General features: G+C 33.4%; 1 protein-coding gene across 1 annotated transcript; it reads left to right on the top strand.

Moving 5' to 3' along the window:
• The first annotated feature begins 11,024 nt into the window (after nt 1-11,024).
• On the top strand, nt 11,025-14,982 carry LOC132638666 (transcription factor MYB15-like). Its single transcript, XM_060355470.1, has 3 exons — nt 11,025-11,197; nt 13,193-13,322; nt 14,298-14,982. Exons 1-3 carry the CDS (start codon nt 11,062-11,064, stop codon nt 14,749-14,751), a joined length of 720 nt encoding a protein of 239 aa, XP_060211453.1. The 5' UTR covers nt 11,025-11,061; the 3' UTR covers nt 14,752-14,982.
• The last annotated feature ends 237 nt before the right edge of the window (nt 14,983-15,219 follow it).

The following is a 15,219-nucleotide window of genomic DNA, read 5'->3' as shown; positions in this document are numbered from 1 at the left end:
ATAATACTTTTATGAATTTGTAAATGAATCTAATGCTATTTTTTATGATGGTTCAATATTATATGTAGTAAGTATATATATGTATGTACATGCATGTATTTATATTTAAGTTTCACTTCTCTCTTATTCTCTATTTTTTGTATAATAAAATTCATTTACAGTATAAATAAATCATTTTTAAAAATTTACCTCTATTTTTTAATTGTTTTTGCATTACCTGCATATAAATATATTTATAAAGTTATGACGAACCATTTTTCACTTGTAAAAATAAATATTAAAGTTTTTATTAGTTTTAATAATTTTTTTTGTTTATTCTACTAATTTATTTTATTATAAAACGTCATTAACTTATATACTCAATTAGTATTCTCACTTTTTTCTTCGACTGCAAGATAATATTTATTTGTTATAATACATAAATTAAAAAAATTAAAAATATCATGATTTTAAAGAAGTAAAAACACAGAAGGCAAAAGTTGATAATGTAAAGGGTGAAATAGGCATTTGAAAAAGTCAAATAGGATAAAGGGGAAAGAATATCTATTGTTCAAAGTTGACGAAAGAGTTTGATTTTTAAAGCATAATTGGGAGGAGTAAATGATTTTCACCCTTATTAAAAATAAAAGATTCCTCACCGAAAAATATTAAATAAAAATATTAAATAGGGAAGTTATCGTTCCCATTCCATATGTGAGGGGGTATCATTTTCCAACCCTTAAATTTCCTCACCGAAAAATATTAAATAAAAATATTAAATAGGGAAGTTATCGTTCCCATTCCATATGTGAGGGGGTATCGTTTTTCAACCCTTAAGTGTTAGGGGTAAAGTGAAATTCACTCTAAATGTTATGATTCTCCATCAACTAGAATGTACCTACAACACCCCCTCCCCCCCTCACCTTACTCGCTGGAGACAGCACACCACTCAGGACCTGATGAGTCCGGAACCAAAATGCCAAAAAAAAAACATTTTGAACCAAAATACCCCAATAAAAAAAAAGTTATCAAAATGCCTTTAGCGCAGTAAATTACTGCGCTAAAGCACTTAACGGGGACGGCTCCATTAAGTGTTATAGCGCAGTAATTTACTGTGCTATAGTTCGTCCTCTTTTTTTTTTCGGCCCTTTTGGTTAACCCTTCTTCCATTACACTTTTTAACGTATTTTGACCATAGATTAATCATGCTTCGAGACCCCGAAACTTCAATATTTTATATAGAACCCTACTTTTTTTTGTGCGATTAATAAGGTAGGATCAATACATCAAGGATACACAAAAGTTCAGATGACCGTTTTAGTGGTTGAAAAGTGCTCGAACGCCATTTTCGTTTGAAGGCTCGGTGACATTAGCTTGAAGTTTTTTACGAATACTTAAACTTGTTCATTAATAATTAATCAAAAGTTACTCAAAATGGCAGCATTCATACAAAAAAAAAACTTAATTAAATTGCATCATTCATTCATAACCTTGAGTAGATGAAAATACTTAACATACTAATTAATGAGAAATAACAGCATAATCATAAATTTAACTTAAAACTAAAATCACAACATTCTTAATCATCATCATAGTACAAGTCCTCAATATCGTCCTCAGAAAAATATTGGCGGTTTCTTAAGACGCATCTTTTTTCAGTAGCAGTTAGTTTTCTACCGGTTGATGATGCTTGTTCTTCGGCCAACTATAGCATGTAAAATCTACATTGTCTTGCCAGCATTCTGTTGTTTTCTTTTCTAATCCTTTGCACGGCAAGCTCGTAAGTTTCTGGACCTACTTGAGGCATGGTTAAGGAGTACCTTGTTGGGATTGGAGCTTTGAGATTTTCCAAGTCACGAACAAGACGTTCTGATTCGGCAAGCCGATGTGACCATTCTCGGCGTAAACCGCAATAATATTCCCGCGGATCTGAATATTTCACATTGCAGAAATCATCATTACGCTCTATAAGAAGGTGGGAATTTAGCTCATCTAGTTTGAAATCACTGGCATCGCTCGAAAAACTGGTATGATTTGAACTTTCAACATCACTGCTATTTGGTTCTTTTGGAAGGAGTAAAGACCAAGGTGAGTTTCTACTACTCGACATTGAATATGGTGTAGTCTAATAACAAAAGAAAGGGCTACTTATATAGTTGCAAACCCCCAAGTACCCTGGGGGGGGGGGAGCGAGGGGGGGGGGTCTTTATGACCCTACCTACTTACCTCATTGTAAGAAAAATATTAATCTTCATCGGACATTTCACAGACCGAATCTCACTTGGATCTAAATCTTGTGCTACCATGTAAACCATATTCTACCCTATGGTAACGTATTTGCATCCGATTGTTCTCTTCACGAAAAACGATTAAGAGCCAAATTAAACTCTTGTGGAGTTCCGCGAGACATTGACATAGCACGTTTTTTTGGGCGTTTAAGCCCTACTGACGCTAACTTGTGCTCCAGTGCTTCAGCTTCCCTAACACGCCAATCCCACTCCTCTCTCATTTTATTATTGTATTCTCGATTGAATCTGTCGTTAGGGTTATTTGAGTAATGAAAATCATCATCACCTAGTTCCCAGGTCCTACCCATTGCTTCAAAGATGTTTGCTGGAGTGAACGATATAACACGATTAATATCTCTAAATTGGTCAAAAAATGACATCGTAACTCAATTTTGTGTAGAATGTTGTGTTGTTCGTCAAATTACGTTATATAAAGTTTGATTCGAATCATGATGTTTTTTTGTTTGACAGTTGAGGTGACAATACGATGTGGCGGCATAGCGCAGTAAAATACTGTGTTATACCGATATAACGCATTAAATTAGTGCGTTAGTCTGACATAACGCATTATTTTACCGCGTTGTGAGGCTTCTGTGACAGAATAACGCAGTAATTTACTGCGCTATTATGCCATAGCACACTTATTTCATGCGTTATGCAACACTTTATACACTTATTTGATTTGACGTAACACTGCAAGACACTGTAATTGCATGAATGCGTTGGTTCTATATTCAAACTTCGAATCCTATTAATACTGAGTTCGTAAAGCATAAAATTCTAAGTTTCTAGTTTTAGCATTTTCTATTCCTCCTCAATTATTCAAAATATGGCAGATGTTCCAAGAATTAGAGTTTCTTTATTCTGGGACGGACAAATTATATTCGAGGAAAATAATTTGCGATACGATTCTCCCCCAAAGTACCATGTTAAGTTTCCACTTGACTTAAAATTCTCAAAACTACTCCAAGACTTGTATAATAGTACAAGTTAGTAGAAGTAATTTTGATCTCAATATAATTGGAAAATATCCAGTGTCATTTACGCCGCAAGGTGTAACTAGTTATGGACAGTGGTACATTCACAACGATGATTCTTTGACTGATTATTTGAAGGTGCCTTATGATTATAGGCAATGCATAACTTTAAACGTCCTTGAAATGTATATGGAGAAGGTGCCCATTAATCGACTTGAATTCATGGCTAGGGCTCCTCAAGAAGCCCGAAATAGACCTCGTCGGGAAGCCCTGTCTATAATTCAGGCCGAAGTCACTCAAGCGGAACCTACTTATCAACACAATTACCCTGACATGAGTACTTATGAAGGCATATTGACGAGCCAAATGCCTCTGGATAGTTTAAGTCAGCAATTTGACGGGCAGTGGTAATATTCATTTTTTATATTCATTATTATTATTATTATTATTATTATTATTTTATTATTATTATTATTATTATTATCATTATTATTATCATTATTATTATTATTATTATTATCATTATTATTATCATTATTATTATTATGATCATTATTATGATCATTATTATTATCATTATTATTATCATTATTATTATTATCATTATTATTATTATTATTATTATTATTATTATTATTATTATTATTATTATTATTATTATTATGTGTAGTGGCACTTGAATGCTACTAATGATGTCGATTATATTATTTAGGGGTTATACACCTGATATGGATCATATCGGACGGTCTCCTCAATCGGGATGGAAGAATCAGGTTGGAACATCCTCAGCCTATCCAACAACTCAAAGCGACGGTCCTTCCTCAAGTTTCGGTGCAGTTGATTACTATCGGTATGTCTATTTTTTAACATCAATAGTGTTATTTGATGTGTAGTAGTTAAAACACCCTAATTTCTTATGTAGGGAGAATGTGGTGGTTGCACCAAATTATAGGCAAAGGCCTCCTATGGATGGTGCGGATTATCCGAATTATACAGTGACATCATCCAGCGATAATGAGGAAATACCTAATGCGGATGAAAGTGACGATGAGCAAAGTGATGATAAGATTGAGGTTGGAACTAATCCTCAACATCAAGTAAAACTGTTGCAAGACATGATGGACAGTCCAACACACGAGGAGGAACTGAATTCACAACAACCATTCGAACAAAAAGAGTCGACTCTGGTTCAGCCGCAAAGCCAATTTCAACAGCAAGAGTCGACGCCTATTCAGTGGAATTCCGATGAGATCCCCTATCTTGATCATCTTCAAGATCGCCCGGGTGCCTTTGTCTTTACTAGGGATGATGATCATATTCGGCAAAGTTTGTGGAAAGAGCCAGTGGATCTTTTAAAACAAAAAGCTCATATTGAAAAAGAGATGATTTTCAGCTTGAAAAAATCATTGCAAAGGGATGTTAAGATTTATTGAATCCAGGGGATGAGGGAGTTTAAAGTTGACGATTCCACACGAAAACTTTGGCGATTGATCTGCAAGCGAAAATATCAAGGCTGCGAATGGATGCTCCGTGGTAAGGAAACTGCTGAAAAGATGTGGACTATTTCAAAGTTCTACACAAAGCACACTTATGATATGGGTGACCTCCCAGATGATCATTGTAATCTAGATACCAATATGATTGCTCGTGTGTTAGTTGGCGACATTGCAAAAAACCCAAGGTATCCCCTTTGCCTATGTTCATTTTATTTTTGGTGTTAATATAATGTTCGTCGTTGCTATATGCTGATATTTCAACTTTTTCAGGTACCCTATTAAAGATTGTATTACAACCGTCCTGAAAGTATATAGCAAAACTATTACTAGGAGGAAGGCGTATCTTGGGCGTAGGCGTGCACATGAGATGGTCTCCAGCAATTGGGAGGGCTCTTTCAAGAAGTTGCCGAGATACATGGCGGCTCTACAACACTTCAATCATGGTACTGTTGTTGAATGGAAGTTCAAATCGAAACCTGGTGTGCCCGGTAATATTTTTGATTTTGTGTTTTGGGCATTCAAACCATGCATTGATGGTTTTGCTCATTGTCGGCCTGTAATATCAATTGATGGAACACATGTGTACGGGAAGTATGACATAAAGATGCTAATAGCAGTTGGAATGGATGCAAATTGAGCTATATTCCCTCTAGCTTTTGCAATTGCAGCTAATGAGAACATTAGTACGTGGGGTATGTTTTTGGACTACTTAAGGCAACACGTTATTAAGGATCGCATGGGAATCTGTGTGATATCAGACAGAAATGCTGGCATATTGCACTATATGTTCAATTTGCAGGGGTGGCAGCCACCGTTTGCCTACCATTGTTATTGTTTAAGGCATTTGAAGGCAAATTTCCAAAAGGCATATCGAATCCCAGCACTTTGCAATTGGATGTGGGCGGCTGCAACAGAGCATCAGGAGAAGAAGTTTAACCTGCAGATGGACATTATTAGGCGGGCGAATGAGAAAGTCTTCCACTGGTTGAATGCAATTGATAAAGACAAATGGACATTACACCAGGATGAAGGTAGGCGATAGGGTATGCTGACAACAAATAGCTTTGAGTCATTCAATGGCTTGTTGAAATCTGCACGCGGACTACCCGTCACCACAATGGTGAGAATGACATTTAAGCAAGTTGTGGAGCGGTTCGTCACTAGATCAAAAGAGACCAAAGCATATGCAGCAGAAGGTCTAAGGTGGATGCCAAAACCGTCAAAACTGTTCGAGTACCACAAATATAAGGCTCAGAAATATGACCGGATGAAGTATAACCCTGCAGAGCGCATATTTGTACTCACAACAAGTGTGCACCAAGGTAAAGGAGGTAACGTCCACACAATTTGTGAGATTCCAAGAACATGCACATGCGGCAAGTGGCAATCATATCACATGTCATGTTCTCATGCCTTCAAGTGTTTTATCACAATAGGAAAGAACGTCTCCTCGTACATGGCTGAGGAATATACAGTTGAAAATTATGTAAGAACGTATGCTGGAAGGTTCTACCCACTTGGCAGTGAGTGTTATTGGCCACCGGATCCATTTTCAATGGTTGCAAATAAAGCATTTATCCGTAAATTCAGAAAGAATGCATACTTGCGCATTCATAATGAAATGGATGTTCCACCGGGGAGATACACTCGAAAATGCTCATTTTGCAATTATGTTGGTCATGATAAACGCAAGTGTCCCTTACGACATGGTGGTTAAACTACATCTCGCGGTGGAAGTACCTCTCGTGGTGGAGGAAACTTTCGTGGTGGAAGTACCTCTAGTGGTGGTGGCACATCTAGCGGTAGTGGCGGAAGATCAAGTCAAGGGCATTAATTGATGAATGTTTTTTAAGTTTTTTTCTTACTTTGATGATTGTATTTTAAAAAGTTTGGCTTTCTCATTAATTAGTATGTTAAGTATTTTCATCTACTCAAGGTTATGAATGAATGATGCAATTTAATTAAGTTTTTTTTTTTTTTTTGTATGAATGCTGCCATTTTGACTAACTTTTGATTAATTATTAATGAACAAGTTTAAGTATTCGTAAAGAACTTCAAGCTAATGTCACCGAGCCTTGAAACGAAAATGGCGTTCGAGCACTTTTCAGCCACTAAAACGGCCATTCGAACTTTTGCGTATCCTTGATGTGTTGATCCTACCTTATTAATCGTATAAAAAAAAGTAGGGTTCTATATAAAATATTGAAGTTTCGGGTTCCCGAAGCATGATTAATCTATGGTCAAAATACGTTAAAAAGTGTAATGGAAGAAGGGTTAACCAAAAGGGTCGAAAAGAAATTATCGAGTAATCGGAGATGAAAAAGAAAAAAAAAAGAGGACGAACTATTTTGCTTTATTTACTGCTCTATATTTTTGAGACATTTTGGTTCCGGACTACATACAAAGACCCTCAATATTATCATTTCTCTTAAGTACCTAATTAAACCAACTTTTCTCAATTATAGCTCAACCGTATTTCCCCTAGGTCCCAAGAAGGTAATGTCATTTCCTGCAATGCGAGAAGCCACAAACTGCAATGAGGTTGCACTAAGCTAATATTGAGTGGAATTGCACAACTATCAACCGATGTGGGACAAAGTTTGTCCAGTTAATTTATGGTTGTTTCTCTCACTTTTTTTTATTTCACAATTTTTTTTGTCTTATTATTTCTTTGTCATTTTTTTTGTTTGAGAAGGAAGCATAAAACAGGATTTCACAAATGAAATGAAAACTCTATTTCAGATTAAGGTAAGTAGATCAAATTACAGTTGTATAACTTGTTATTCTTAGTCATTTTTACAAAAGTTCCATTTAGTATACCGGGAATGACAAATTTAATTCATTTCTTAGATGAAAAGTGCCTTAATTAACAAGGATTAAACACATTACATGGTTATGTAATTAGTAAAAATAAAAATAGTTCTGGCCTAGCTTTTGGAAGGCCAAAAGTGCTTATTTTTTAAAAAGTGAAGTGTTTGACCAAGCTTTTTGAAGAAATTAGGTGTTTTTGGAAAAAGCAAAAGAAAAATAAATCCCAAAATCACTTTTTTGAAAAACACTTTTGAAAAAATGCACTTAGAAGCACTTTTAAAACTTGGGTAAATATTAATTGCTGGTCAAAAGTACATTTTAAATTAATTGGTCAAACACAAAGAGCTTCTCACCAAAAATATTTTTTGAAAAGCACTTTTTAAAAAAAAAAAAAACTTTTCAAATAAGCTAATTTTAGAAGGTTAGCCGAACAGGCTATAAGTCATTTGAATAATGTAACCAATAAGTTAAATCAAGAAATAATGTTTGGAAATAGAATCATAATTTCACTTGATAAGGGTCAGTAACATACTATAATTGAATTCCATAATTTCAAATATAAGTGAAAAAATAACATGAGTTGAATAGATAGTTAAATATTTGTTACATCATTTATGTTAATAACAAATGTAACTTATTTGTTCTCTTCTTAAGAATTAAACTTAAATTGTTCAATAATACATATTTAGTACTCTCTCCGTTTCAATTTATGTGAACCTATTTTTTAATTATTCTGTGTCAAAAAGAATAACTCATTTCTATATTTGGAAATAATTTACATTTATGCAATGATTTATAGCCACACGAAATATATGTGACTCATTTTACACTACAAGCTTAAAATTCTTTTCTTCTTTTTAAAATTTGTGCCCCACTCAAATGGGTTCACATAAATTGAAACAGAGAGAGTATATTTTATGATGATCTCAGCTGAAAAATGTTAAATGTTATTGTATCATAACGTTGTTATATCCTTTTATGTTAGTCATAGTAAATTCTTAATTATTAAAAAAATTATGACAATTATTTTCTTATTGAATTTGCTCGAAACAAAAAAGTAGTAACCCATTATAATGCTTAATGACTTGTAGTATTCAATCCAAACCATATATCACATCACGGGATCAACATTTTAACTATATTTATCTAAATCATAGCAACAAAATTCATAGGTAATTCCCTAGGTAATACAATCCATGGGTCAATTTCCAAGAAATAATCTCCAGCTAAAATCGCAACAACAAAATTCCTAAGTAATTTCGCAGGTAATAAAATCCTGGGTAACTTCTCGAAAAATAATCTTCAGCAAAAATGTCAGCAAGAAAATCCCTATGTAATTCTGTAGGTAATATAATCCCTAAATAAATCCCCAAGAAATAATCCCCATCTAAAATCGTGGCAACAAAATCCCCAAGTAATTCCACAGATAATAAAATCCCCATGTACATTCCCAAGTAATAATCCCAAGGTAAATTCGCAGCAACAAAATCCCCAAGTAATTTTCCAGATAATATAATCACCTGGTAAATCCCCAAGAATTAATTGTTAGGTAAATCCGCAAGTACCATTACCTGGGGATTTTCCTACGATTTCTCAAAGGAGATAATTTTTTTGTATTTTTTGTTGTTTACCTGCGGAATTACCTTGGAAAGTGATACTTGGGGAATTTTTCCCCAAATAAATCCCCAAGTAATATTTTGGCGCTAAATTTACTTGCAGATAAATTACCTGGGGAAATCATATCCACAGATAAATATTCTAGAAATTAGGAATTTATGAATTTTCGCATGAAAATCCGCAAGAATTACCTGCGGAAAAATTTCTCAGATAAAATTCCTATATAATTCGAGTTTTTCTAGTAGCCCAGCCTGAGCCCTGAGGTACTTGTTGACAGGTGTTTTTTCGTCTAAAATTAAACAAGGTGGGGCATAAGGGCATTCGGAGAAGTTAGGCAGAAATTGAAACATGAACCACAAATTGATAATCAATTATGAATGTTCTTGGAAGGACCACCTTATAGACAAATTACTGGGTCCCTATGCCTTCGTTCATATTCATATCGCGGAAGCATCAACATTTGAGTTTTATGGATCTTGTTACCCCTTAAAAGGTAATAATTGAGTAGTTTAAAAGATATGCGATTTGATTTGATATAAAACGGGAAAATAACAGTAACGAAATACAAGTTGCGAAATAAAGAGTAAGAAATAGCCTTTTAATTGATTGGACAAGCCGGCTTAGATCTGCTCGAACCGAACTGTGAGTAACTTTATTAATCGATGCTTAACAAAACTATGAGACTAAGACAATGGTGTGATCGTGTGGAAGATGGTGAAGAACTGGTGATATTGAGCGTTTACCTCCCTCCCTAGTTATAGTACAAGATCTTACATTCAACTAGGTAACTAAATCAATTGGAGATAAGGATCCCCGAAATCACGAATTTGACAACTGTCACTGCGTCGTGCGAAGTGAAATCCGCAACGGGCTGAATTTCCCACAATGTTGCCAACTGCTGGTGTGCTCCTCGGGAATCGTCGGGTCCGAATGTCTCTACCCGGTTTAGCCGAGCTCTTCTATCTGTTACTTCTTTCTCCAAATCAGGACTGTCGAACCTTAGGTCGGGACTACCGACCCCGGTTTTAACCGTATACAGATCTAATTTTTAAGATTTTAGCATTGAACTTATAAAAAAAATTGAATTGTGACTTCATGTTTATTATATATTGTAATTTTAATAAACTTTACACATAAATTTGTAATTCATATCAAAAGTAGAGATAATGTTAAAAAACCAGACCTAAACTTTCGCTTTTTTCGTGAGTTTCGCACCCAATTATCAACTGCTCCCTTTTCCTGCCTGAACTATCATTACCTATGTAATAAAACACACCGCAATTACCAATTGTTCCCTTTTTCCTATCTGAAAACCTTAAACACTATCATGTATGAAAAGGAAACAACTAATAGTTCAATTGTGTTTTAATGCATAAATGATGCTAATTCGGGTAGGAAAAAAGAAGAGCTAATAGTTTGGGTGAAACTCGCAAGAAAATGATGGTTCAAATGTGTTTTTAACCATTAACTCGCAAAAATATTTAATTCAAATGTACCTGATGCTATAACGTCGTGGCCGCCCTAGTATAGGCCTGTTTGGATGGGCTTATGCTTATAAGCTGCAAACAGCTTATAAGCTAAAAAAAAATAAGTTAGACTGCTTTAGATAAACTAAGTCAAATGGACCTTTTTTGAGCTTATTTTAAGCACAAAATGACTTTAAGCTGGCCAGTCAAACACTCAAAAAAGCTGAAAACAGCTTATAAGCAACTTATAAGCCAATCCAAACGGGCTCTATATCTGTGTAACTCGTTTTCCATTTTCCTTTTTCCTTTTTAAATTTTTATTTTATTTTTATTTTCACACAAGATTGCACGTTTTTCTCACTTCGTATATTTTGGTATAAATAAAAGGGAAACCACAAAATTAGTCAGAAAAATTAGAGGTACAGAAATGGCAAGAACACGTTGTTATGACAAGATTAGTGGATTGAAGAAGGGGACTTGGACACCTGAAGAAGATAGAAAATTAGCAGCTTATGTTAGTAGATATGGTTGCTGGAACTGGCGTCAACTTCCCAAGTTTGCTGGTATATACTAAACTAAACTTGTATTCTTCTTTAATTTTCTTTTAATGATACTCTACTTTTATATATATTGCAAAAAATAGTAATAAGTTATTTATACCGATAGTATAAAGATTTGTTTACATTATCACTTAACTTTAACATGTAATATCAAGTTGATTTGGGAGGGGGAGTGGCTGCTGCAGTTTTGCTCAAATCCACTCCATATTTGTGCTTAAAATATCATTTAATATGTACAAATGATTTATGTAAAATTCAATAAACAAAAAAATTATAGTTTAGAACCCATAAACTATGACTTCCGACTTCGCCTCTATGTTAATGGAGTACTATTTCATCAGATTAATTACTACTATTTTTACCAAATTACTGCTAATTAATACTCTTATCGTCCGCTTTTACTTGTTCACTATACTAAAAAGAGATGTCCATTTTTACTTGTGCAATTTAGAAAATCAAGAGATAATTTATTATTTAGTTCCTAATTATCCATATTATTAACTATAATCATTTCTCAATGTAGTTATCGATCATTGAATCTATTATATTCAAAGAGTGATATAGTAAACTTATTTTTTCATTAATTACTTCTTAAGAAGTGTGTCAAGTCAAATATGGACAAGTAAAAATGGACGGGGAGTAGTTATTTAGAGATTTGCCTAATAAAGTACTTACTAAATGACCCAATTGTATAAGCATTTTAACAGTATCAACAAATAGAATTTAAACTCACCAAAAATTGGTAACTGTGAAGTATAAGGGGTTAAATTGCCACATGCAATTTCCTCCATACATATACTTATTAAATAGGCGTTTGGACATAATTTGGCTGAGATGTTTAAAAAAGTAGTATTTGATGATGTGGTTGTAAACAGGTATTTAAAAATTAAAGTTGTGTTTGAACATAAAAATAAATTGAAGTTTCTTGTGAGAAAACTGGTAAAATCTGTTTTTTTAACTTCAAGTTGTATATCTCAAATCTGAAATAATGGGTTTGTTTAATAAGCAAATACCAAAATTTATGTCCAAACAAGGCTTTATAAGTTTTTCAACCTTTAAAGTTTACCAGAAAATAAAAATTAGAAGGACAGAGCTTAAAGTATATATATTTTTTCTTCTCCATCTAGTGTCCGATACGTATTTGTATTGGGGCTCGACTAAATTCAGATTCGTGCCGGAGAGTCAATGTGGGTAAAACGCTCCCTAACAAGGAAAATTCCGTACCCAACAAATCGCGAACCCAAAACCTTAATTAAGAATGAAAAAATACTTATTACTCTATCACAATTTTGCTGGTAATATAGCTCAAAGTAAAGTCTTTCGAAAGGGGAATAATGATTCTAAGGTGAAATTTGTGTAGAAATTAAAAGTGTGCAGACACGTGGAAGCTTGTTATTGTGGCAACTAGTTACGCCACAAAGGTAATTTCCTCGCCCGAAATATGAGCACCAATGCGTTCGAAAAATTTGGTCGCTCCTAAAAAAGGATATAATGGTGACTTTTGTCGCTGGAAAAAAACAAAACATAAACTTTCAGTGACCCTTTATTTTGAAATATATTTTAGTTGTGTCAATGAACTGCCTACTAATTCTTTTGTTTTCAAAAAATTAAAATCTATTTTACATTTCTCAAGAAGAGTAGTATAAGAACTTTTCATTTCTCCCTCCGTTCACTTTTTACTACTCGTTTACTATTGGCTTTGCACGTTCTTTAAGAATTTAATAAATGATATTTTACCATAATATTCATTAATTGGTGAATAGTCTCAGTTATAGACTTGAAAGATAATTTGGAAATGAGTAATTAATGTTAAGAATAGAACAAGGAAAAAAAGTTTGCCTCTCTATTGTAAGCTCATATTTTAAAAACAAATAACTACAAACCCCCTCAAATTGTAAATAATTTGCGTCGGTCACTAGAACTCCCGCAAATTGTATTAAGTAGCGGGGTACATCCATTATTGTTTAGTTTAAATGAGTGATTTTTCTCTTTGTGAAGAATTATCCAGGTGTGGAAAGAGCTGCAGACTGAGATGGCTGAATTATCTGCAACCAAATATTAAAAGAGGAAATTACACTGAGGAAGAAGACGAGATAATCATGAAGCTTCATGCAGAAATTGGAAATAAGTAAGCCATGCAACATCTCTCTCTTCGTCCATTTTTTCTTGGTCATGTTTAACTCGACACCCCCCTTAAAAAGCAATAATTAAAATGACGATTTTATTCTATCACTCCTAGTTATTAGTACTATAAATTAATTTTCTAAATAATTGAGATCAATCAAACATACTTTAAAAATTGTGCAACCACTAAAAATTGCTTGAAGTTTTCAACCCAATAATTAATAATAAGGGTAAAATAGGTATGAAATGTAAATTATCTCATAATTTTTCAAATTGAACAAATAAAAGTGGACATCTATTTTTAGTATACGAAACAAGTAAAAATGGACGGAAGGACTATTTTTCTTTTACACATAAACAGCACAACTGCAGGCCTGCAGCTAAAAGCTTCAGATATATGGACTTATAAATTTTCACTGGAAATATACGTACATATGGTTCCAAATATTAATTACTCATTTTGTCTCAATTTGTGTGTCATATTTTTCTTTTTAAACGGTCTAAAAAAAAGTTAGATTTTCTTTATTAAACTTTAACTTATCATTTTATCCTTCATTTTTTTTATAGCCACGCAAATGTTTATAATTTGTTTTAAATCACCATACACCAGTTTTAAAAATCTTTCTTCCTTTCTAAAATTCTATGCCCAAACAACCACCATATAAATTGATAAGACAACGGGAGTAAGTTGAATTGACATATGTACCTGTTTGTTTGGTGATCAATAAAGCTTTTTTTTCACCAAAAAAAGGGAGTAAGTTTTAGGTTAACTGATTTCCTTTAAAATAATTGACATAAAAAAAAAAACATTTATTCCTTTTTTTCTTTCAAATTTACTCTTACGATTTCAATTAGTCAAGTTTTAATTAAGCGAAACAAATAAGAGAGAAGCACAACTAATTTTTTATGATTAAAGCTATTAAATGTCTATTTTAAAAAATCTAATGTAAAATTTTCTTCATTGTTTCTTTACATTCAGATGGTCGGCAATTTCTGTTCACTTACCTGGAAGATCAGACAATGAAATAAAGAATCATTGGCACACCTCTCTCAAGAAAAGATCAACTCAAGAATTAATTACCTCAAAAAAGAAATCATCTAATAACAACTACCAGTCCAGCAATCGAAAAAAGAAGAAACTATTGGAAACTTCTCAATGTTCACCAATTCAATCATGTAGTGAAGTTTCTTCTTGTGCTACAACTGATCATCAAAGTGTGGAAAATATTATTGATGGAGAATGTGAGGTCTTTCAAGAAAAAATATTTGAAGAATCCAGTGGAAATTTTTGGACAGAACCATTTTTACTAGATAGTTTTAGTACCACTAGTAGTGAATTTTTTATGCCTAATTTAGAATTTGAGCATGGACTAATTGTATCTCCATTTTCCCCAGTCATGTACTATAATGAATTTCTATGCTCATATTATTAAAGGTAGTGAACCCCTTAAAAGGAATTTGATGGTTAGAATTTGCGAGAAAAAAAAATCTAATAGAGAGGAATAGAGGTAGTGAAAAGTCAGTAACTATCTGACGTCGTCCCTTTTAGATTGAAATTGACTGTACTCTTAGCAAAAATGATTGTACTTTCTTCCTTTCAATTCTTACAAATTATATAGTTCGAGTCAAAGAGTGACATATATAATCTTCTGACTTCTTACTAAATTATTTTGAATCTTGTTCGAGTCAATATGCTGGTAATCTCAATAAGCATTTTGCTCATTGCCATGTGTTCATGAAACACATTGTAAACCAAGAGGTTTTGTTTTCTATCGAGTGGTGGTTAGACCAATTATATAATATGGGGTGGAGTGTTGGTCATACTAGGAGAGATAGGATTAGAAATGAAGATGGCTAGGACAAGGTGGGAGTGGCGTTGATGGAGGACAAGATGTGGGAAA

The sequence above is a fragment of the Lycium barbarum genome, chromosome 4, assembly GCF_019175385.1.
Source record: "Lycium barbarum isolate Lr01 chromosome 4, ASM1917538v2, whole genome shotgun sequence".
Taxonomy (NCBI): domain Eukaryota; kingdom Viridiplantae; phylum Streptophyta; class Magnoliopsida; order Solanales; family Solanaceae; genus Lycium; species Lycium barbarum.
This window is presented reverse-complemented; position numbering and strand designations above follow the sequence as displayed.

Bases quoted from the DNA above. Each gene is read 5' to 3' on its own strand.
- LOC132638666 (XM_060355470.1), top strand. From the start codon at position 11,062: ATGGCAAGAACACGTTGTTATGACAAGATTAGTGGATTGAAGAAGGGG. The intron at 11,198-13,192 runs GTATATACTAAA...CTCTTTGTGAAG, and splicing joins TCAACTTCCCAAGTTTGCTG to AATTATCCAGGTGTGGAAAG. The intron at 13,323-14,297 runs GTAAGCCATGCA...CTTTACATTCAG, and splicing joins CATGCAGAAATTGGAAATAA to ATGGTCGGCAATTTCTGTTC.